Source organism: Podarcis pityusensis (assembly GCF_964106645.2).
Source record: "Podarcis pityusensis genome assembly, chromosome: 3".
NCBI lineage: Eukaryota > Metazoa > Chordata > Lepidosauria > Squamata > Lacertidae > Podarcis > Podarcis pityusensis.
Window position 1 is genome coordinate 44582297 of NC_138026.1, and position 25897 is coordinate 44608193.

Below are 25897 nucleotides of genomic sequence, written 5' to 3' on the forward strand. Positions count from 1 at the left end.
TATGCTAGCTAAGTTTCACTTCAAGTTTTCTCCCTCCCCCTCCTCTGCCCTTGCCTTCCTTTTCTCCTCACTCAGAGAGACATGTCCCTGGTTGTGCCTTTGTTACCGCAGCAATCTTACCTTTTGCGCTCACCATACATTTCAAGCTGCCTGTTGCTGTGCAAAGCTGAGACTGGCTAAGCATCAGATTCCTTCTAACTTCTACCCAATAGTTACTCACTGCATTCAGTAACACTCCTCAGACTCTTTCCTCCATCTAGCCAGCAGCTGCCTCTTCAAATCATCAGCAATGAAAGCTAGAATGACTGAACGAGGAGGTACAAAGCAATCCCGTACAAAGATGGGGTGGGGTTCAGAATATGAAATTGCAGTGCACTTTCTTCCCACCCTATATACCTTGATGTCTCTAAAGTGCGCACGGAAAAACCCTTCTCCATCCCCTTGGCCCTATATGCCTTTTAATGGAACTGGAGTTCTGTGTTTCAAAAAGGATGTGAGCTTTCCCCCTCTCCACTCCCACAAACAGGAAATTTTGAAGTGGTAGAGAAGTGCATCATTTCTGCCTGCCCTGGGCTTCCCATCTGAAGTCCATTTGGGGGGCTCCTTTATACATGGCTTAGTCCAGAAGGAAACAAAACAACAAATGGTGAGCATGAAATTTGTGTTGGGTTGATTTTGATCTTAAGGCAAAGCAAGCTGTTTATGCCTAAAGGGACTTTTTATTTGGACCATCCAGAAACCACGTAAGGGAAAATAACTTTCATTTTGTGACAGTGTGTCTGTACAGAGTCACACTGTACAAATTGTATTTGATAGCTTTGAATGTGTTTGTCCCCTAAATCTGTTATTTAGGCCGTAATCCAATGTAAGCATTTATTTTAATCTCTTATAAAACTGGCTGATCATGTGCTGCCAAATAGGTAATATGCCTAGACATCTCTTGGGGTAACATGGGGACAATGCTTAATTTCTTGGGGAACGTGGAGCTTGAAGACAGTGCGAATCAGCAATGACATCCAAGCTCTGCCGGAACTGGCTGTGCTGGAGATTCAAGACTGGGTTCTCTGGAGTGTAGCTGTTCCAAGTAGGGGTGATAAGTGAAAAAGAAGAGACAAGCCGCTTTTCTGCACACACAAAAATCCAAAATGAATAAAAGCAAATATACAGACTTGAGTGCAAGGATTAAGTGTTTGACAATGGAATACTTGATCCATAACAGAAGAGACTGGGTTGATATTTGATATCTCACTTAAGGCTTTTGGACATATCAAGCCTCCAGACATCAAGCCAGCAGGTGGACTATGGCTATAAATCCCATCAGCCAGTTAATTATTAGCTGGCAGTATGGAATGCTGAATTTGCTTTATGTTAAGTTATTTCTTTTTTAAGGAGGTGTACTCTTCAACGTGCACAAGAGCCCTGTGATTTCTAAACATGGTGGTAATGTTTTTTAAGGATATTCTGACATATTAAATTACTTGGCCTTTGCAGTAGCTACTTCATTTGCTCTGGATGGTCGCTGAATAAAAATTATCAAATGGCTTCTGCATTTTGCCCCAGGAGTCAGAAAGAAGATGTAGAGACCATAAATGAGGTTTAATGGGCTGCAACTTTATTAGATTAAGAATCAGATCTTGCTGAGAGGATCTTTGAGCTTATGCTACATTGGTTTCATGTGCTCAAGTTACCTAAGCAGCTTGTTTGTGTACATTTTCTCAGAATATCACCATCAATCAACCTCACTGTTTTCCTAGACTCCATTTTTTGGACTGGTAACAAGCAGTAAGACTGGTATCTACTGAATTTTAATTACTGCTATTATGCTTTCTTAAACGTATGCGAGCACTGCAGCTGAAAACAAGAAAACGGTACCATGCCACAACTGCTTGTGTATACATTGTACCTGCTATCTACTAGGGCAAGGTTTATGGCTTCCAACCCTCACTAATGGTTCAAATATCCTATACACCAATAATACCTAAGAGACAATGTGTGATTTAGGGAACCTAGATAACTTGCCCATCCAGTCTTATCACTGCAAGACTTATATGCAGTGACATCCTATACAAGTTTCGTCACTATTAATGTACTTATGGTTGCAGCCTTAAACTTGTAGCCAGCCATCTGCCAGCCACAGCGAATTAAATCCACAGTTCTGGCTACTCTTGCACTCCAGATATTTTATCAGATTGCATTTGCGTATTCTGACTTCAAAGTTTTGATTCACAATGTAGCAATTTTTTTAACAAAGGCCAGTAGTATGGCTGAAACTAAAAGGCTGTGGAAGCCTACATTCCTCAGCATATATTTTTGAAACCTGGGCCTTTGGAATCAAACTTACTTTCTGGTAAGCTGCTTAAGAATTACTACTATTTCAAAGCAAGATATATGGAACTTACAGGGAAGAAAAACAAGTATCTGGCCCTAGGAACTTGCAATCTAAAAGACAGAAGGTGGAGACGCCAGAGTAGTAACTTTCAGGGGGCTGGAAGTATTACTTGGCCTCATGACTGGCAACTGGCATTGCTGTTTTGCTTGGCCAAAGGACCAGCACTACCTGTCCTATGAAGCGCGCTTAGCACAAATACTCCATATTCCAGGGCCCCTACTCACATATGTTAAGTAAACCCACAGGCACAGGGTTTGCACTGTGTGAACCAGGCTATTCGCTGCCACAATCAAATTAATCTGTAATGACAAGGCCCATCTCTCATTCGCCACATATAGCCATGTAGTGCTTTCAGAGATATGTGATTTCACACTACATCAGAACCTCATATGCAGAAGTTTGGCAATACTGGGCCCTACGAAGCTATCAGAATTGCACTAGCTCAAACATGGAAAGATCAATACCAGTTAATTTCTTCCTATAAAATATGCACAGATGTAACTACTGCATTACTAGTAAATGCTGTGAACAGCATCTATTTTGACCATTTGGTTTCTTGAATGAAATGAAATTACATGAGTTTATACAGCTTACAACAGAGTTTCTTCAAACAACTGGCTTTAAAAAAACACACCAGTTACTTGAAATATGATATTTTGCATGTATTTTTGCTCCAATCCCAGTTTCAGTGTAGCTTGATTAATTTTAAAAAGACCAAGCAAAAATATTTTAAAATCACAAGTTTCCCTGTTGAAGGAATAAAAGTTCATAAAAAATAAAAAATAGTCTCAATTTCTACAACCACGCAATAAGTAAGCCACTTACAGAAATTCTTTTTGGTCTGCTACAGCACATTAAATTGAAACAGTTTAATTCATAACCTTTCAGACTTAATGACTACATGTCCACATTCTATGAACATATTATTGGTTTTAATAAACTAGACTACCATTTGAATGTGGGGCCTGCACAATGGAGGGAAAACATTAAGCACATGTATTATTAATGCTAAAAGTGAGGGAGCAATAATTGATTTTTACACTACAGTCTTAAGTGGCAATAAATATAAGAGTAGCTTCAGGCCCAGATAAAGATCAAAGAGAGCACAATTTCCATGGTTTCTCAGGTAAAAGGAGACTTGTATTAGAATTCCTGAGCTAATCAATACAAATGGACTGACAGCTGGGTGAAAGTGAGTGCATGATTCCATCTTTCAGTAGCGCATCAGGTTTGGAATGTTTTGCCCAATCATGCAAATATTCATCACATAAATCTTTTTTCTTCCACTTGTTTCATGCATGGAATGCTTACAGTGCCCTGACTGGGTTTTCTTAATCCCCCCACCCCTTTCCAGTTCCTCCTTCCACCTTAATTTCAGCTTCTGAATGCTTGAGTTCTGGCATTTCTTATTCCAGTCATGTCTTTTCCAGTGTTTATAGCAATGGAAACGCGCAGATACAGAACAGTATGTACACTGCACCTAAGAATTCAAACAATCGTACCAGAACTTATAAAAAGCTGCTGAAGGAAAGGGTCGGTGAGCAACATAATGGGAGGGGGGTCTCTAGGAATGAGGTGAAGCTATAGCCTTAGTATCAAAATGTGTTTGTTTGTTTTTGGCATGTTGTTAAATCTGCTATTGTTTTGCTATATTATTATGAAATTGCTTTTGTAGTGTTTCTTTGAAATGCCTTCCTGTTTTCTTTGTTGCAAGCTGCCTTGAGCATATTTTTTTGTGTGGAAAAGCGGCATACAAACAAAACGAAATAATGAATGAACTTTGAAAGCATTGTAATATTGATATATAACAATTAAACTTCTTCATCACTTGAGAATAAAAAGAATTGCTTCTCTGGTGTCTGACCTTTCACAGCAAGCTACCTGTTTCTCCTGTTCCGGGACATTAATGTTCCTCACTACACATATGGATGCAACTTCAAAGTACAGGTTTCTGGTTGTTTCTCTTGCTACAGCTCAAAAAGGGCCCTGCTCTCATTGGAAACATATATATTGGACATCCACTGCTCTGCGCAGTGGGAAATGCAACATACAAAAGATAGAGATTTTTGCATACCAAATGCACACTGGAAGGTATATGAAGTCTCTGAATCTCCAGCACCTCTGCTCACTTCTATATGACAGCTTTCTTAAAACCAAATTTCAGCACTGAAACCACTATCCAGTTCAATGGTCATGATATGAGATTATGCACTAGTATAGCTCACTTCCCGCTTACTCGCTTAGCATTCACGTTGAACACTGCAAAGCACTTTACATGTGTTATCTTAGTAATCCTTATAACAACTGGAAGGTAGGCCAGTATTATCGAGAACTGACAGATGCAGGCATGGTAAAACAATCCTCCAGCCTCTCAGTCCATCTCTATAATCACCTTCTCCCACACACAAATGCTATCACAGCAAACTCAGGTTTGTCAACATACTATCACAAAGATAAAGCGCTGTTCATCCCTCAGAGGAGTAGTGTAGCTTTGTTTACTTATTTGCTGGGATTTTTCATTAACAATAAATAACTGAAATAAAGGGCAATAATTATAACTAAAATCAGAGCAAAATGTAAAAGTGTAAAGCACAGATACAAACCAACTCTTTGTGCGGTACATAATTATCGGCGGGGTGGGGGATGGGGAGCTTTTGATAATTAAATTATGTCCCTGTCTTACAGTCTTTGGATTCTGCAGAATAATTGAAAACCCAGTCTTGTGTCTTCAATCAAGATAAGAGGGAAGGGAAGGCAACCAGATGAAGGAAAAACAAGTGGGAAGAAGGGGATGGGGCAAAAATTTATGTATGCCATCTGGGCAAGGAGTGAGATTCCCAGGTGATATTAGCAGCTGTTGTTTGGGGGAAATGTTGTTATAGTCAAAGTACACCAGAAAGGCATCTCATATGCCGTTCAAATTTGTCCAACGTATTCCTTCATATACATTTCACTTTCTTTCATTTCATTGTAGAGTTATCCTTTTTGTTAGGGGAAAAACCACACAGATCATGGCTCCATGCATTACTAGCCTCCACCAGGACCACCTTTCTCATACTATATATTCTGCGTGTGGTGGAAGGAAGAAGGTGCAGTGCACCGTCTTCTCCATCACACAAATTATAACACTGTACATATATGTAAGTGTGGGAACCAAATGACAGTGATATCCTTACACCTGTAATATCAAGCAGTTCTCAATTTCATAATATCTACATTACCTAGAAACAAATGGACAGCACAAGACCTGGCCATATTTAAAGCATTTTATGGGTAAATCAGGTTTTTAAATTTATTTTTAAAACTATTCAGAACAGCAGTGTCACATTGCACTGAATGCTGTTTCAGCACGTAAGCCGCGTGACACAAAAAAGACCATACCTCTTTCACATGTTTTAGACAACTATTTCTTCATGTTATGAAGCAGCTGAACTGAAGAGTAGATCAGTTTTGCTTTTATTGGAAGTCTGACTTTTCAGACACAATGCCAAATTAATTTTCATATATATTTCATGCACACTGAGAAGTGCTTCCTAGCATATGAAATATTATATAGCCATGTGTGAGCAAATGAGTATTATTTTCCTTTTTAAATAACACAGAACATATGGAATATGGATTATATCAGCACTTCTCAAAGTTTCCCACCCAGAAAAAAAGCCTCATTTCAACCTGAATATAGTTTCCGTCTAAAGAAAAAACATATTATGCACCACACTGAAAATATAGTCAGTGAGAAAGTCTTTTCTTAGGTATTCCTTTAAGTTTGAATTAGCTTCTTTATTGCATAATATATGTATATGTATGAAAATACACAAAGATATCTATATTGGCAATATGCAAATATATTCAATTTCAAAATACTAATTAAAACACCATAACAACAAAACATATTAGGAAACGGTACAGATCTGGCCACACAAATGGCTAAATCCTATTGGTTAATTGGACGCAGAATAAAAGACCACAACATATATGCTGGAATTTATATAAATTTTCCGCAAAGGTTGTGCTATGACTGTAGGAAGAACACAGCAACACAGCTTTTTTTTTTCTTTGGTGGATGTCTGTTAGCAAGAATTGCAATGTCTGCCTTAATATCACAATGCTGTGCATATTTACTCAAAAGTAAGTCTCACTGTGTTCAATGAATCATACTCCCAGAAAATGTGTTTGTGATTGTAGTTATGGAATATTAATAATTCTCTCAAAATATTTTAGAAGTAGAATGGATATATCTAAACAAAATGTAAACTATGTACATAATAACCCCCAAAACACAGAGGCCTATGTAAATTCCATTAAAATCAGATTTCTATGCACATAATCACTTTAATTTAGTAAAGGGAAGGTGCACACAAAAGAAGGTTTTTCTTATGAAAATCATTTTCTGTATACAAAGGAAACATGGGCAGTGCCCTTTCCTAGATCCTCTCACTCAGAAGCTAGGACTTTTCCTTTGATAGATCAGACCCATTCGTAGAACCAAAGAGATGGTGTTATAGGGAGCGGAGATAAATTCAGACCCTACCGTTTCCCCAAAAAACAGGTGATTATTTTTTTAAGCTTTGCACACGAAGACCTTGCTGCACATCTGTAGATGGGGGCCAAAGCTAGGGTGACCAAGTGTGGACTGCAATGTAAACATTCACTATTTTACTCACTTGACCCAATGAGGTTAATTATTAATTGCTAACACATCCAAAGTGATTGCAGGATGCAGACCTTAAAGATCAGTTAAAGCCTGATTCTGCTTCATACACTATAAAACTTGACAGTAAGAAGAACAAATTGCATTAATGTTGCGTTCAATTTCCTTCAAAGTGAATGTACCATTCTTCCAGCTACATTATAAGTTACTACAAAGTTTATCATTAATGCTCTCAAAGCAGAAAATTCTAACTAGTATCAGAATGAGCCAGCTGACTAAAGGCATTTAAGACACCTCATGTCCTTCCAACATAAAAGAGCTTACAGCTTTTATCTTTTGTATACAGCTTTGAGATTTGTTTTGTTTTTACAATCAAGCGGTATATAGACTTAAATAAATAAATAAATAAATAGGGTTAGTAGCTATCTAACATACATGGGCTTATTTTGAAACTTATCAGGATTATTTTTGAACAAAGAGATGGAGAGGAAGACCAAAAAAACCCCCACAAAATGAAACCTGGATCACCTCCAGGGTAGCATATTGTCTTAGCAGTTTCATTGGCAGCCGGCCAGATATGAGAAGTATTCTTGCAAAATGAACACAGAGAAATTTAAAAACAAGTTATCATTTAATGCCTCAACTAAAAATACCATTGAGGTCTAAAATCAAGAAGACTGTTTAATTTAGTAGAATTCTAATGTCTAGACACTGGTCTCAACATTTCGTTTTAAACAATATTCTCACTTTTATGGAAGATATGTTTATCTTCAGAAACAACAGTGATAATTAAAAGTTGGTAAAAACCAAGCAAATACTAAAGAAGTGTTTACCATTACTATTATGATAAACCTTTGTTCATCCCAAGTCACCTATTATTATTATTATTTTTAAAGTCAAAGTTAGCAGTATTTATGATACTTCTAACAGATTTGCATGGGTAGTTTCATATTACAATTCTTAACACTATCTCCCAAGTTTAATGCACAGGTTCTTAGTCTCTGCATCTTCAATACTGGAAGATTTTTTCAGTCCTGCAAAGATCTAAAGTCAATATCACACTGTATAAAATCCACCTGTGGCAAACTTGCAGAAATAAAACGTGTTTGCATTTTAGAATCCTGTGTAATGAATCAAACCACGTAGAATCAAACCTTTAGGAACCAGATCTGATATGGGTGCAGAGGAAACCATGCATGCTGTGACTTGTTTCCCTTTCTGAATAGCAGCTTTCCTACAGCCATCCCTAGGACCTTAACGCTAATGCATCCCCAAAAAGCTTTTCAGTGGCTAATTAATCACAAGTGCATTATACTCTTAGTTTTAGTTTCTGTATAGTTTCCTGCAAATAAGCCACTCAGAATAAGCAACAAGCATTCATCACACACAAGATTGTTCATGGTATCTTTTCTGCAAGTTGTGATTTCTTCAAGGGTATTCTGAAGAATGTCCTCCTTGGCCTATTTCTTGTAAAATAGCATTATGTAACTGCATTTACAGTGTGCGTGTCACATCATTAGTAAAGATGAACCGTGCTCTGCATAGTCAGTTTAACAGCCTTTTCAAAATGCAACGTTCAATTGTTGACTTCCACCCTTGAATGCAATTGATCTACGCCAGCTAGTGTGAAGCATAACAATTCCAAGGCTCATGATATCTGAACTAAATAACGCAACACTTTCATTCAAAAGTCATTTTTTTAAAAAAAAGAGACAGTAAAATTTTCAGTAGGGGAATACATAAAAGTATTTTTTTTGCTACTTACGTTCACACGTGTCCCCTTTTTGCTGGAAACCAGCTTTGCAGATACACTTTCCAATAGGTACTAACCATTCTCCCTCTGCACTACAATGCATTCTAGGAGAGTTCTCAGCCTCTTCTTCTGCGCTGCTGACACAGGTTCCTCGTACCTCAACTAAGGAGGAAAACTCTGACCCAGTCACTGTATCTGGAAAAATAGCTAAGTTCTCAATAATGGACCAGCACTTCTTGTAGTATACTTTGACAGAAACCAAAGCAATGCAGGCACCTACATCCTGAAATGCAAGGTAGAATCCTTTTTTGGACAGAGGTCCAATCTCTCTCACCTCTGTGTTAAGTTTCATCTTTCTCTCCCCAAGGTCACCTTGGGTAAAGCTTTCATCAGCTGCAATAGTATCTATTTTTACATACAGGTTTTCTCTGATACTCCTGCCAGTGTCATAGTCTGTTTCGTAATAATGCAAGTTGAAAGTTTCTTTACATGTTCCCAGGACTCCAGGAAGGCTATTACAATCCCTCAGAGTAAATTTTAGTTCTACAAAAATCCTTTGTGCATTGCCTTTTGCGATCCAGTTAGTCCGAAGCCAGTTATTTTGGTTAGGTTCCATGACTTGGCATACCTGGTACGTTCGTATAGGCGTGTAGTTTTCATCCAGCCCACTAATTTCTTCCCACTAAAACATAAAAGAAATAATTATTCATATTAAAATAGGACATTTTAGCATGCTTAACAATAAAGCATATTTCTCAAAAATATTGGGGGGGAGAGGGAATTGAACTGTGGTGATGAATCTGTTCCAAACCCTAGCAATATGAAAAGCATTTACATGGAGAGCTAGTATACTGTAGTAGCCAAAGGAGTGAGCAGCCCTGGTTCTCAATTTTACCTGAACTATGCAAGTTGTGTTTTACCCTCTGTCCTATCTAAGATACAGATTGTGAGTAATACCAAACTACTTTACAAGTTTGTTGCAAGGATTACAAGATACAGTATTTTAAGTGAAACAGTTTGGACACACTAAATTGCTATATGAATGTTTTTATAACCAGACTGTATCCATTTACTTCATCTTGCATTAAATGGGTACTCTAGATCTGACGGAAAAAACCGGGAGAAATTTGTCACTGACTCCATGGACTATGGTCTGCAATCTTAATAATTAAAGGAGAAAACTAAGACTATAGAGAACACTCTTCCAACTGTGATTTGGCAGACATCCTCACTTTTGACCTCTATGCATCTCTTGAAGATTTTATGGCACTAGGCATATACAGTTGTTTACCATTTTCTGGAGTAGCTGGTCATTTTAATGATGTTCTGTACTACTTTTAATGAAAGAGAAAGGCTATGTTTTTATATTGCTCTACACAGGACTGGTATTTTAGGAAAGGGTGGTATATAAATACTTTCATAAATAAATAAACAACACACACAAATTTTGTGTGCCAAGATCTAAAGAGTTTGTGTCTGACATGGCAGATTTTTCCAGATCACTTTCTCAGACAAGCTCAGGGAGGTTGCAATTAGAAGCGCTGCTGGCTTCACTAAAGCTTCCTACACAACCACACTGGATCCCAGCCATAGTCTCTGAATCGTATTATTCAATAGGCACAGATTCACAACACATTTGATACAGAGAAATGGCAGGCAGGTCCATGGGGCTACTGCTGAGTTATGGGCTTTCCATTCTACAAAATCAATCAAAACTTCAGGGGTATGAAAATAAACAAAATGCCTTTAGAAAGATGTAAATTTACAAACAAAGGCTGCAATATTGGGGCTACAATCTGCTATGCAGCCTCTCTGCAGCTGTCCAAGAGTAAAAAAGTATGCTATGTGGAATTTCGAGTAGGTAAAAAGTCTCTGTGTTACAAAGGTATGCACATGGTATCCAGTGAAGCATGGAGGCATTCTAATAATTAGGGACTGCATCCTTAGATTTCTACTTCCTTGAATATTAGAAATCAGAACAGAAAGTTTACATTAGAAATCAACTGTTATCAATTCTAATTGTTTGAAACAGAAACTACTATTTTTCCTTCATAGTCATTTTACATGAACTGCAAAAACTCAAGAAAATCATTTTTTAATTTAACCCAATGTCCTACTTGGTTCACAGTAACAATTCAGGTCCCTAAATTCTTAACTTGTAAAAATCATTCAGCTATGCTAGTCTAGTCGAGATTATCTTTATTTCAATGTGTTTTCTTCTGAAGGAAGGAAAATAATACTATTTTCTCCTGTAGGTAATGAATAAAGCTGTTTTGAGCGAAGATTGAGGTGGTTCGTCGGTCGATGAAAAAATAGGTAATTGAACATAGTTCAATGGGAAGGCCAAAGTGCTAGTTGAAAAATATATTTCCAAATCTAACAAATGAAGAAAAATTACCACATTCCATGTGGGAAACATCATAAGGCATACAGCCTATCACTGACAGGCTTATCACCTTACAGCTTTGATCCTGCAATTGGATGAGGTGATACAAGACAATTATCTTTGATGAATTACTACATGATTATATTGCTTCGTATAATCAAGTTATGACTGCAATTATATCCAAAATGCAATCTGAATTAACCCTTTGGGGTAAAATAATGACATTTAAATTTGTCTTATCTATTGAAACTGATATTAGATAAAGCTTACATCTATATTGCAAACTATCTAGGTATAACTTTTCAGATTTTGTTTTTGAAAACGAAGGAATATATAAAAGTTAGTAGTGGCATACAGTATGCTCCTTCAGGCAAAAGGTCAAGGCTATTTTTGCATATCCCTCCCCCCCCCACCCCTTGTAGTCCCCATGCCTCTACAAATCTACTCAAGAAGTTTGGGAGACCCTTCAGAAGCGTGTAGGAGATGGCATTGTGGGCTGCAGGGTAGAGGAAGAACAAGTGAGAGTCGTCTCCTCACTTCCACCCAAGAAAACATCACGTTTGTGGAGCAGTAACCCCTGTCAGATGCAATTTTATTCTAAGAACAGAAAGAGCGTTTTCAAAAATGGAAAAGCAAGTCTGGATTCAACCCAATGACTTTTATTATTTTGGGGGCAGTATTATTTCCTTAACATTGAACAGGCCTTGGAGTGTGACTCAGGTTGGGTCACAATCACTCATCTTCTTGTGGGAACAATTCATTACTCAGGACCAGTTATCTGTAGCACTTAATGATTAAGAACAGCTCATACGCATGCACCCTCCTAAAAAGAAACTGTTTTTCTCCTTTCTCTTATTATTTGCAGTTAAGTGCTAGATCAGTATTCACATTAACTGAAGTTAACAGTAACTCTTATTCAGGTTTTGCTAACCGCTTTCAAACCCTGGTCAGCATCAGCCACTCCTTTTGTTTTGTGCTCATGGGGTGCTTAATTGTTGTTAATGCCAATAGGTAATGAACAGGTGGAATTTGTACCAGGTGACAGAAGGGGCTGAGTGGGGGATCTTGCAATCTCCCCTTGAGAGAAAAGTGAAACCCCTGCCATTTTAACCATGGTTAAGGGGCTGCTCAGCATTATATCTACCCCAGTCATCACTATTAATGACTCATGGAAGGCAAGCACTAAGGAAGACTGGCCTACCATGCTCAAAGCCATGTATCACACAATAGTTCACAAGCCTATTTGACAGCAAATGAGATCATTTTAGTGTTAGTCCACTGCTCTAAGAAAAGCAGACATTGATGAACTGATGCTGGAACTTATTACCGCAAAATATATTATGGTTGTAAATGTTGAAACGCACAGAAGTTGTAAATATAAAACTGTATTTTCAAAGCACTGCAGTATTTATGTTACAATATGCATGATACGACATGTTAGCTTAATGAAATGCACACTGTTGCTTTAGTGAGCTGAACTAATTGCCCACTGAAACTTAATATTCCTTTTAAGAAAGGAATCATGTGAAGCTACATTATATTAAGTCAGACCAATGGTCTACATAGCACAGTATTGCCAACTGACTGGCAGGCAAATGACTGTCCCACACTTATAACCAAAGTTCTTTTTCAATGGGGATGAAGTCTGCAATCTTCAGTGGTACAGCACATGCTTTGTATACTGAGCAATGGTCTCTTCTCATTTCACTGCTTAGAACAGTACATAACACCAGGTTTGGTATTATGAGGGAAATATGTTATCTGTCATAACTGTGAGAAAGGAAACCATCTGAAGACATTTTCATACTGAAAATTCAAACAAATTATGTATATTGCAAGTTAAGTGTACATATTTACTTTCTTTCGTTGGTTTGAGTACCAGTAGGTAACTGCAATTACCTTTTCTTAATTTGAAAACTCAATCTAAGCCAGAACTGATGCCTGTATTTAGCTTAAAGTAGGGACATAAGAGACAATCACCCTGAAATAAAATGTTTCAATATATTATATTAAGCTTCCAGCTTTAATGTGTATATAAACAATTGCAGAAATGTGCTGATTATCAGAAGTATGCTACTGGTACTTTCTAGAATTACATGTAAGAAAACACATTATTGCCTTTTTTGCCATTAATAATGAAGACTTTGGTTTGATTTTCTTTGGTTTCAGAACATGCACTAAGAACACTGAAACTATTTTTTCCTCAAGAGCCGTCAACCTCTCCTTGAAAACGTGTTAAGTTCACTTGACAATGCTTGGACTCTACTGCATACAGCAAAAAAGCATAATAAATGCAGACATTGTGCCTTTTTATTTGCTAGATGACACCAGTATTTTTTTCTTTGTCAGGGGTACAATGCTTTTCTTTTAATCAGTATCTTAACTATGACACTTACAGCATGGACTACCACTGAAGTGTATTCCCATCACTTTTCATCAACATTTTATATCCCCAGCCCCCAAACATGTGACCATGACTTTATTATCTGAAGGTTGGACTACTGCAGTCTACCTAAAATTGTTCTTCCCAACACGCATATGAAGTTATTATTCGTCTTAAACTTTCAGCTCACATTACATTTCGAAAGCCTTCAAACTTACCTTTACCCTATGTTGGATTGAGTTTACGATCTTGCTTTTCAACTAAGACACTTACAGGTTTTCATTCTTCTTATATACAGGATTTGTTACACTTTTGTATCCCCACTCACAGTTCATGCTCTTTCAGTTCCACATTTCTTTATAAGCTTTGGATTAAAGGATTGATTGCGCAAACCTTTATTCACAGGCACTCAAAGAGACTGTGTGATTTAAGAACTACTTTAAATGGTGGGCAACCCAATCCTCAAAGTGCTGAGGCAGCAGAATCCCTTTTAATTAAATCAAAATTTCATCAGAGGAAAATTATTACGGACACTTACTTATTTAAACTGCCCATATGATATAGTTTCTAGGGTGTTTCATTTTTAGAAGAATCTAGATTCCTTCATTCCATCATATTGTTTCTAAACAGATCTGAGATGGGCGTTTCTCATATGACCAAATGAACGAAAAAAAGAAAGTCTAAATAGGAATGACTTAATTATATAAGTAATGTCAAACTACATCAGGATATGTTTGTTAAGTAAAGTTCTGAAAATAAGTACATAAAATTTCTGCTTTAATGGCAGCAATTTTTGTATCTTGATCTTTAAGTTCTATAAAAAAAAATTAAATGCTTGAAATGTTTCTCATGTTTTGAAAACACTCGTATTATTAAATTATAGAACACAGGTTTGGACTATACCTCCTTTCCCAGGAAAAATGTTACACTGACAAACATTTTGGGGAAATGTTTAATTTAAACTGTGTGTGCGCGATTTTTTGGTGCAATTTATTTTCTCTTGTTCTTGTTCTTGTGGTATACTTACCCCATTAGGAGGAGAAGAAATCCATTCCAACTCTGTCTGTTGTGCTTTAGAATCCAACAATATTACTGAAAGAGGAAAAAAAATTGTGTTAAAATTATTTTAAGAATCAAGTTTCATTTATTAAATTATCTTTCCCTAAAAAATCAATTCAAAAAGTATTAACACAGAGCAGTTGGATGAACTTCCTCAAATGCAGATGACTAATTTTTCAGGTATAATTTATTAGATAATATAAAACAAAATTCTATCAGGAAATGACAGAAAATACAAAAAAAATATTTTAATTTTCATTAAAGTACATTTCTTATGCAACATGCATTTATATACATTAACATTAAGTTACTTTTTAATTTTTTAACTATGAAATAACCTATTGTGATCTGTACTAGTCAAAGATGTATTAGAGAATGTGAGTGACAATAATGTTTATGTGTGTATATAAAACAATATATTATACCAGGATGTCAAAAACAATAAAGCCAGTTAATTTGGAACTTTTCATCATCAAAAATATACATATATCTCAGCTTTACAATTCTTCATTATACAATAAATTATTAAAATGCGCATATGCATATTGAGATCCAGGAAATATATTTCAAAAAGACGAAGATGAAACTGACAGATGTTGAATGCAATTGGAGTGGGGGGGTTTACCACTTCAGCAAAACAGAAACTACACTTCTGTTTTTTACCTATAAAATTTGTTATAAATTACAAGTACTGTAAACTTACCTGCTACTTAGAAGTATTGTTATTTTACAGTAGTTTCTGACTCAGTCCAATAAACAAAATAAAAATAGAAAAGGGCTTATACATGGGTAGTGATATAAATTTATTTATAATTTACTGAATATGAGTACTATTGAGTATTATCATAAAGCTTTACTGACACATTAGTGCATTTAGTTCCACACCACCTCTTAAAACTGTTGGTCAGTATTTAAACTGCAAATAATGAAATATTATTTCAAATAGCAGCATTCTGCTAACTGCAGATACAAACTTGGTGTTTCTTTTTTTTCTTTTTTACATTGACATGTTTTAGTCAAGAGTACATTTTACTAATCGACTGTTAACAAAAGCACCTTTCAGTTTAAAATAACCAATTAATATAAATCAATATACAGCCTGCAGTTCTCTACACAGTTAATTAGCAGTAAATTATATTGAAATCCCCGCCCAAGTGTGTAGCTGGCTGCAGTCTTAGATTTAAAAGTACTTCTTGCCATGAGTACCTTTTGAAATCTATCCATGCACGTTGACATATTTTGAGAAATAAGCAAAAATATACTTCCCATCATTAAAAATAGAACTTTTTGGAATATATTCAGGCATTGTCTGATTTTGTAATCCAGTGTTAACCATGTGTAATGGGAGTAATCACTATTGATTTTAATTCAAATTACTTCCAACCAAAGAGGAATGGAGCCTTCTAACCTGATCATCTATGCTCACAAATGTGAGAGTCCCACTTAGGTGCTTACTCTCAAATAAATATGCACCAAGGGTTGCAGCCCTACACTTAAGTATATTGTGGAAAGCATATTGTTTTAAAGAATCTTTTTGTATCCTTACATCGTGCCTTCTCAATGAAGTTCAGGCCCTACTCAAACTTTAAATAGCTTCACTTTTCATTTAATTATTTATTTAATTAAGCCAGGTATCTAAGGGACTTCAGCTATTCATGGTCTCTAACTAGGAGTTAATAGAGTTCTGTGTATTGCTGTTGCTAATTAAAGACCATGCTGATAAGCTTAGCTAAAAAAAGTCATAGTGCAGGTTTAACCCTCCATGTCTCCATCAGTACATCTATTGAAAACAGGTTGTAATTCTTTAATTGCACTAAACATTCCCAGCGGTACTCAAACAACCTAAACATGTATTGTACACAAAATTATAGTGAAAGGGGTATCTCTCTTCTGTGTCTTGAGTACACAGAATACAAGTTTTAAAGTGCTTAGTGTGCTTTAACTTGATTTTTCAAAGTTATGAGAATAATCCTATTTTATGATACTGACTTTTAAAGAAACAACTTCTTTTTGGGGAGAGAAAAAAGAAATACTTTCACAGGTGCTGAGGGACCCTTTATTCAAGTTTCACAAGCAAACTTCCCTTAAGTTTTGCCAAGTGCTCAAAACAGAGGTTTTTCTTTTCCAAAGAAACCAGTCCCTCCAACAAACCAACCAACTCAAACCAGGTCAATAACAACAGAAAATGAAATACATTTTAGATGCTGTTAGAGAAAGGCCTCTAATGAAATCTGTAGCCCACACATCGGCCAATTCCAGCTTTGCGGCAGTAGTCAGATCCCCCACTGATCAACAGCTCAAAAATAAAGGACAGCCAGTGTAACTTGCCAGATAGAAAACTATTTCATGAACAGTGGTGCTACTATATAAAACTAGCTGTACCTTATGGAGCCACTTTTTGGGGGGGGGGGTCAATTGTAACCTTTGGTACTCATAAAGCAGAGCTTTCCAAACTTTTTGTGTTGGTGACACACTTTTTAGACATGCAGCATTTCGTGACACAGTAATTCAGTTTTACTAGCAAAAACCAGAGGTTAAACAAACCCCTCATAAGAGCATGGGGAGCGTTTGCATGACACACCGACACACTGCACCCAACACAATTATATGTCGCAACACACAGCATGGAAAGCTCTGCCATAAAGGTATATAGTTTTTGCATGTTATTTTATTATGCCATTTTCTGAAGTTCTTCTCCCCTCTCTGGCAAACAGATACAGTACACTGAAGTGAGTGCCAAAGAAATTACTCAACACATTTTCACACCTGATAGCTATTCTCTGAATGGTTGATCAACTCATCCCCCCAGCTTACAAAATAAAATAAAAATATATCTCCCCCCCCCCCCACTGCTGTTCAGTTTAGGACACAAGCCTGACTGGGAGCCATACCGTCTGGTTTGGATCGATCCTTGGCCCTATGGATGTCACACACTGTGATCAGGGGGATCACTGTGATCAGGTATGTCAGGGGGAAAGGAAAGAAGTCTTGGGACACCTTCAATAGTGCATATCTATTAAACATTTTTAAGGTGTCCCAATACTTTTTTGTTCTCACCAGTGACCAGTGCATCCTACCCTAACCCTGAATGTGCCAGAAGACTCCTTTCTGCAATCTCCTTTAACAATCTAACCAAGAGCCCCTTTGGCATTGCCAGCGGGGAATGTGCCTCACTTTGCACATGCCCAGAGGCACTTGTTTACTACTTTTCCCGCACCAGGCCTGGAAAACAGCAGAAGCCTTTACTCAGAAGTAAGCCCCATCTAGTTCAGTGCAGCTTAGCCTCGAGTAACAAGCGCAGCCGAAGCCTCAGAGCAAAACAAGCCCCGAGCACAAGCGAGTTCTGTTTTGGAACTTAGTCCGGGGAACTCGTCTGGCCCGGAGGAAGGAAAAGGGAAGCGGAGCATCTCCTCGGGGCTCCAGCCTTCCCTCAGGCGACTGAAAAAGAAGAGGCAGCACTGCTCCGAGCACCCAGGAGGATGCTCCCTCCCTCCCTCCCGGGCTCAGGAGGCGAGCAAGACTTGCGCCTTCGCCCTTCGCGCAGCCGTCCCCGTTCAGCTAATGAAGTGACGCGGCGGGGGCAGCCCGTTCCCGCGCTTCTCCTTCTCCTTCGCCTCCGCAAGCGCCCCCTTTAGCCTTTTACGCGGAGTTCCCCGACCGGCACCCGAGCTGAGCCGGCGGGATTTGTTTCCAGGGAGCGGAGAAGAAATCCCCGTCCGCTGGCCGAGATGTGGAGGCTTGCGACCCTGGCTCTCCCTCCCTAATCTCAATAGCCACTGAACCCGAGTCCCCCTTGCAAACGAACGTCAGGAAGTCGTGGGGCTGGGTGCCTTTCCCCCTCTTCCCCACAGGCTTGTTTTCCTCTCCCCCCCCCAAACCCCACGAGCCCCCCCCTTCTTTTAAAGGTGGCCTTCATACACACCACCGTGAGCGATGGAATCTTTTTTTTTTTTTTAGTGGCCGGCGATTTCCCCCCCCCCCGGTCTCTCCGGACCAGAAGGGGGACTGAGCAGGGTCTCCAAAGTTGGAGAGGAGTTTTGCGAGGCTGCCCTAGGTGAACTCCAGAGATCACACCACACACACACGAGTTGGGTTTTTTCTCTCCCCCCCTCCCCCTCCAGTCAATTCACAAGTCATAGACACAACGGGGGGGGGGGGCTGAAGTGACACCGGCTTCGGTCTGTCCGGTGTCCCTCCCTCCGCCCCTCCAATAGGGCACCGCATGAGGAGATGCGGACTTCTTTCCCACCCCAGATGCCGCCCTCCCGGGAGCCAGCCGGGGCACCGCTGCCCGCTGCCCGCCGCCTCCCCTCCCCTCCTCATCCTTTCGCCAGGTTTCCCTCGGCGTTTTCCGCCTTCCGGATAAACTTTCCACAGCCTGCCGAGCGAGAGCGCCTGATTTCGCCCTCTCTCCGCCTGCCTAGGTCCAGGGCACGTTTCCACCGAGGAGAGGAGGACCCGTCCTTCCTAGCTCCGACTATAGGCTAAGCCATGCATTTTACCTATAAACTCAAAAAGCGAGAATGTATGGAGTGGGGGGGGGGTCCTCTCCCCCGCCCCACAAAGACATTATACCCCCTCGAACATATATGTTCACAGCACCTCACATTTCCCTCAAGGCAAGGCAAGAGGTGTATTTTACATCTCGTGGGAAACCGTTTCCTTTCGCAGGTCTGCGAAACTACGTTTTGTAAACGACGGAGGTGGTTTTCGAAGCCCCCGGTTGCCATTCAAGAGGGAAGACGCCGAGGAAATAGATTAGCTCCCTGCCATACACAGAAGCAGCCTATGGATTATGCACAACAGAGGGCGCGGGGGGGGGGGAGGCAAAGCACATCTCGTGAAAATGTGCATACAGCTAATACACACACGCACGGAGACTGCATATGTGCTGCAAATAGTTCTACATGAGGCTGCGGCTGCTCCGCCTGCTCCCTCTCCTTCCTCTCGGACTGAACGCCGCCGCTCCGAGAGCTGCAGATCCTGCTATCAATACGAAGCGGGCAAGTCAGACTTTCCGATGAGCTGCTCTAGGTGACACGGGCGACTCCAAAGAAGCGCCCTCGCTCCCCACCCCAAGGGATCGCATCCTCCGTCCCCAAACTCCCCTGCAGTCATGGAGTAGCTTCATTCCTCCACAAACTCCAGCGGGGAGGTGGGGGTGGGCGGAATCTTTTCATATTTTATGTCGGTGGTGGGGCATCGAAGCGGGGTAGAATTGCACTGCTTACGCTATCAGCCACGTTTTAAGTTGCCACCTAATCGCGATAGAAGAAACTCCCCAGCGGTCCTACCGATATGCGCCCCCACCCCCTCGCCAGCCCTGCACAGACCTGAAACCATCCCAGGGCTTTGCATCACGTGCACACCTTACAGACCTAAATCCTGATAGGAAACGCGCCGTTCTTTACAGACAACGCAGACACAATCGGGGTGCAACGGGGATCCATTATCATCTATGAATGAGGTGCTCGCTCCCTTGCCTAGGACTCGGCACGGGGCTGCGGGTGCCCAGCGCTGCCCTTTTCATCTCTGCTGGGCTCGAGAGGGAAAGGGGAGAAGGGGCTGCATGCAGTTGCAATCTCGGGGAGCAAGAATAAACACTCCAGGAAGCCCTTGCAACGAGATAAACTTTTGTTTTCGGCATCGCCTTACCTTCTTTCGCAGCCTGTGCCTCCCCCGTGTGTGCAAAGCGAAGCAGCCAGACGCAACACAAAATAATCCATGAAGGGAGCCTACTTTGAAAAACCATGGTGCACGAGGTGTTTAAAATATATCTAATTACATATATATTCGAGAGAGAGAGACCGTGCGCTGGTTGCTGTTGCTCCCGCTGCTGCCACTCGGTGGGGATTAAAGAGCTTGTTCTGTAACGTGTTTTATTTCGCAGCGCTCTTGCCCAGAGCTCTCTCTCTCTCCCCGGCTGCCTTCTTCCCCTTGCCCTACTCGCTTTTTCTCTCCGTATTTGCTGCCTGCGAGTCTCCGACTGCAGACCGGCCGCTCGCACCACACTCCAATAATATCAATAGGCACGGGGGGTGGGAGGAGGAGGAGGAAAGGGGGCCGGGCCAAAGCCGGGGAGAAGAGCCCGTCCTTCAGAATGACTGGCAGGAGAGCCCAGCCTACGAGAAAGCCGGATTCCGGGTTCTGGAGGCACGGCCGGGCAATGAGTCGCTCGGTCGGCGGAGGCGGAGCAAGGCTTCTCAGCCAGTCAGCGGCGGAAGGTGTCAGGTTGCAGCTAGTCCCGGATTCCCCTTCTGGTGCTCGTATTCTTAGCGCTCGCTGGCGGGAGGCGGGCGTGGGTCTGTCTGAGGGTCAAGCTGCACATTTAAGTTAAGCGGACTTTAAAAGTGCGAGGCTGGCGCTGGCACTTTTTTTTAAAAAAAGGAATAGCAGCTGATGAGCAGCTGTTACAAGGAAGGAGATCAAACTGCAAGGAGCAGCCTCCCCATCTTCCCTTCCCCTTGCTTTGCGCTTGCAGCAGAGTTGGAAAGGAGACCAGGCAGAAAGCGGAGCGCCTCCTCCTCTGAACTCCGCCGCTTTGGCTGGGGTGCAGTGACATCCCGAGCTCCTCGTTCTTCCTCATCCCCTCTGGGCACTGTGGCAGGGAGAACTCGGCCCATGGAGGTGCCTAGAAACAAAATGCAACCAGTCACCTCTGCCAGCCCCGCTCCCTTCCCCTCCAGGAGGTGCCCCAGGCAGGGTTGGGCGTGGAAAGAGCAGCCATCTGAACCTCTGGCTGGCTCACCTGCGCTCTTGGTGGGGCAGTGATTGGGTCCCAAAAGGCCCAACCTTCCCTGCGAATGGGAGGATGAATTGCCTACTGCTATTAAGGGCCATCTTATTTTCTTGGCTGCCTCCCTCTGCGTGGCCTTAATGGCCACACAAAAGTTGAGGGAGCAGGCAGAGATGGTGGCTGGTCCTCCAGTGAACAGCCACTGTGCCCTTGTGCTCCCTTGTTCCTCTCTGAGTGGCTCTGTCGGTCCCAATCCTTCCTGCTGCTGCAGCAGCAGCAGCCGCCAGTCCAAACTTGCAAGGGTGAATGGGCAGGTTCAGAGCAAGAGGGCGGCTGAATTATCACGGGCAGCAGCAGCAGCCAGCATTTGTCCAATCCTTGCTACTGAGAAACAGAAAACGAGCAGTTGTGGAGACAAGGAGCTGCTTCTGCCAGAAATAGCCACGACCTCCTGTCTCACTGAAGCACAGAAGGAAAGATAAGGTTCACTCTCCACCACTGTGCTGCCCAGAGGAGGATTTGGAGAGGGTGTGTGAACTGGCAGAGGTGGCTGCTTACATTTTCTCTCTAGGCAGCACCATGGGCCAAGTTTGTGCTGACAGGTTCTCCAAAGAGAGCAGAGGTAAGAGCAGCCTCCAGTTTCTCTACCTTGAATGCTTCCCCAGCAGACTTCAGAGGAGGAGATGCCTTGTCGGTAGGAGTGGGTGTTCCTGACAGCAGGGAATCTCTCTTCCTCCATTCCAGCTTCTGTTGCAGGGCAGGAGGAGGGAGGCCAGGTTGCTGTTGCTGCTTAATCTTCACTCCTTGCCAGCAACACCTGCTGATGGGCTGCTTTTCCTTCAAAGTAAAAGTGGCAATGTTAAGCATGCTTTCTAAAAAGCATGCACACTATAGTGCAATGTGTGTTGTTTGCTGCTGCAGCAGCAAACATGGAAGGACTTTCCCCAGCAAATAATAGACACAATCTCGTGTTCAATTTTTTAAGCTGATAGAGTGAGATTACATAAGCAAACTCTTGTAGCATACCCTAACTCTCCCTATCTCCCCACTTCCCTGAACTTTCCCAAGAAGAACTCTCCACTCCCTTCAATTTCAGCTTCTCAAAAAAAGAAAAGGGGAAAAAAGATTATTTATATTGTTTGATATGTGGATTTGGCTCAATTTAAGACTTTTATGTGGATCTGGGTCAAACTCACAGCTTTGAAACTAGTGGAAGTATATGTGTACAGTACTATGTGCATATAGCTTAAAAAAAGAATCACCAGTTTTTCTAATTTTAGCCTTTGCAGATTGCAGTGTCCTTTTGGCATACAGAATAAAAGAACAAGAACATACAAATGAAATATTCTGGTGTGTTTGTTTTTTCTTTTTTAAAAAAGTGATAAGAAAAAACTATGTAACATGATACCACATCCGTTTGATCTGCTGGCTAAAAACATCTGCAATAAAACATTTGGTTTTGTTTCTGAAGCAGCCATTGCAAATATAAAACAACCTCTTTTGATTGTATGTAATTCAAAACCTTTGTATACTTTGCAATTCCTTAAAAAGTAAAATTATTAACATTGGCAACCTTTTCAGTTTTACTACATTGCCCCTTTACGCCTTTCCACAGCAGTTATGAAGAAACCAGTCAGACAACATAAATCTACTTGCTCTTTGGCTCCCCACCCCCTAACACACAACCAGAAACAAGAACTAATCGGATAAAAGTAATTTTGTTGTTTACAAAGGAAAATAAAGTTGTCAGTTTTTAAAAGTTCACCCCAGTGATGAAAAGCATGCTTACTCTGCAAAATCTGATTGTATTGGGGATCTTAGCAGTGCCCTTTGTAGGAATGGAATACATAACAAAATTAATTATTATTTTTGTCAAGAATTGCAAAAAGTTAAAGAATAGTTGTTTTCTACTTTGGAAAAAAGTTTGAAACCAGAGACGATTATATGTAACTGAAATGTGAAACTTAGTAATGAATTACTAGTAATGATTTTTAGAAGAAATATGTTTCTACATTTAAAAGGATTTATTGTTGCATTTTGCTATGAAACCCAACCTTCAGTCTGTGCCCTTTTAAAAGATACTAAATGGCATACATGTTTATATCTTTGAAACAAATGTAGTCAACTTGTATAAACTAGTTTTCTCTAACTGTAATATACCTTCACATTGAGGCTGGAGAAGTAAACAATTATTGGTATATAGACAATGTTAGCCATACTCAGAGTAGACCCATTGAAATTAATGGGCATCAGTAACAGTCTAATTTAGTGGGATACAACCATAGGCTGCATTCTTACTATTATACATAGGCATACTAGAAATATGCCTTTTAGTGTGTATAGGGTATAACAATATAAAATACAATCCGGTCACTTTTAAGTCCACATGCTTAACTCTCCCACTGAATTCAATGGGACTTAAATGTGCTTACTTATATAACTGTTTACAGATTTGAAACAAAATCTCCATTTACAAACTTTTCAATTACTGCAGTTATGTTTAAATTAATACAAATAGAAAGTTCAAAGTGTTATACCTGCCTTATAGCTGCTGGATAACTTAAGACACATTAAGAATACTATAAATACTTTCTCCCATTAAACTGGAGACTACATACGTTGAAATAGGATAGCACAAGCAGAATCACAGGCACAAGTAGAATTACTGCTTTATATTGCTCTTTATCTCCTGTGTGTGTCCATATGTATTTGTGGAGGAGAAAAAACAACACTGAACTGTCCTAATCCCTGCCCTAACTAAGCATTCTTATCAGGAAGTAATTCCCATTGTAATCAATAATTCTTACTTCTGAGTGAGCATGATTAGGATTTGGGTTTAAGTGTAAATTGGGTGGGGAACCTCAGGTTCAATACAACTCTCCAGACTTCTCTGTCTGGCCTTTGGGCCTCTTCCTAGGCAATGGCCCCTTCCTCCAGGCCACATCACTTACTGGCCTGCTCTATGCCTTCCTTGAGTGGTTTTGACTGGATAAAGTTGTGTTCCTGAACTGTGGCAATGCATTTGGCTTGCCCAGGTACAGAGGGCTTATGTGTTTAGAATCATCTGACTTTTGCATGATTGGAATGTAGCCTATGGTACAAAGGTAAAGAGCCACCCACTTTACCTCTGGCCCCACCCACCACCAGCATGTGGCCCCAGATGTATTATCACAAGACAACGGGGCCCTTGGATTGAAAGGAGTCCTGGGGCAAGTAATTTTGCACAATTTAAGGCACGATTTTGTTATTCTACATCCTTTTCATAGTATATTTGGTATTATTGTAGCAGTGACTCTAACATTGGCGGGAGAAGCACCTTGTCCTAAAGAGGGGAAGGAATCTTAGGGCTGGGCAATATGTGGTTTTCAACATTGTGATGTATTGCCAGCTAAACATCGTGATATATTGATACACTATATAAAGATGTCTGCAATAAGAATTGAACAATGTAGAGGCGAACAGTAGGACTGGGCAATATCTGGTTTTCAACATTGTGATGTATCGCCAGTTAAACATCATGATATACCAATATATCACAGTGTCTGAAATAAGGATGAAGTTATGTAGAGGCCTTGGCTGGCTTCACAGTTTTCCTCATGTTGTCATTGTTGCATAGCATACACACACATCATGATTCACGATATATTGCCAGGTCAAAAATTATTAAACCGATATCACGATATGAACTTCAAACTGGTTCTGGACAATATATCAATATATCCCCTAGAAAGGATCTTACAGCAGGTAGAGCTAGATACACTTTCTACTAAGCAGCAGAGACTGGTGCTGCTTGGCGCATCAGATAAACTTAGAAGGACCCTGAGTTCAGGACAGTTTGAGAAACACTGTTTGAGAAACACTGTTTAACTCAAGTATAACTTCCTATAACTTCCTATAACTTCCTATAACAGCAATGAAACTTCACTAGATTCATTCCCTATGGTGCTATGCATTGTTTTAATAAAGCTCCATTCCAAATCGTCAATTTGCCGACCATACAGCAAGCCACAGCCCCATTGATTTTAATTAGCAGTGCACTTCACTCATGATTAGTAGTGGGTTGATGTCCTTAGCAATGTCACTCACCCAAAATATATAAAATGAAAGAAGGGGACAGAATAAAAACTTGCTGTTACTGGAGCTGCACCAACGATGTACCACAGTGATCCCAGTGCTGTATAGAATTTCTGTACATATCATGGAAATTGCTTTAATTTTAAGAGCCTGACAGAGTTAAGCACTTTTCCCAAAGATTTATTTAATACGTATACCTTGCTCCTAGTTATCTGCTACTTAGGTTACTGACCAAGTCTGCATTGGCTTCAGTTCAGCAGCTCTTCAGCATTAAAGACTTCCACTATGTTCACTGCTCCTCTGGTAGGGATAAGCGTTCTAGGTGTTGTTATAGATACAACAAAATGTTGCACAAGTAACATTAACGTACCTGAGGCTGTAACACCCTGTATATTTTATATTATGTTGGAGTTAATTACGCTAAAGATAGTCGGGCCTACTTCACAGTAAACATGCAAAGGATTAG

The 25897-nt window shown here is 40.3% G+C and overlaps 1 protein-coding gene across 4 annotated transcripts in view; it reads right to left on the reverse strand.

The window, feature by feature from the left end:
- Positions 1-20647, reverse strand: part of EPHA7 (EPH receptor A7) — a 158874-nt gene extending 138227 nt beyond the window's left edge. The window contains exons 1-3 of one of the 4 annotated variants that reach the window (XM_080997531.1): positions 20277-20638; positions 14590-14654; positions 8806-9475 (exon numbers count right to left, since the gene is read on the reverse strand). In XM_080997531.1, the coding sequence (XP_080853657.1) occupies positions 8806-9475; positions 14590-14654; positions 20277-20373 (832 nt within the window). In that variant the 5' untranslated portion in view covers positions 20374-20638. Of the gene's footprint in view, positions 1-8805; positions 9476-14589; positions 14655-15324; positions 15734-20276 lie in introns of those variants that run through there. The other 3 variants (XM_080997533.1, XM_080997532.1, XM_080997534.1) reach the window with 3 other exon arrangements.
- Positions 20648-25897: the final 5250 nt, after the last annotated feature.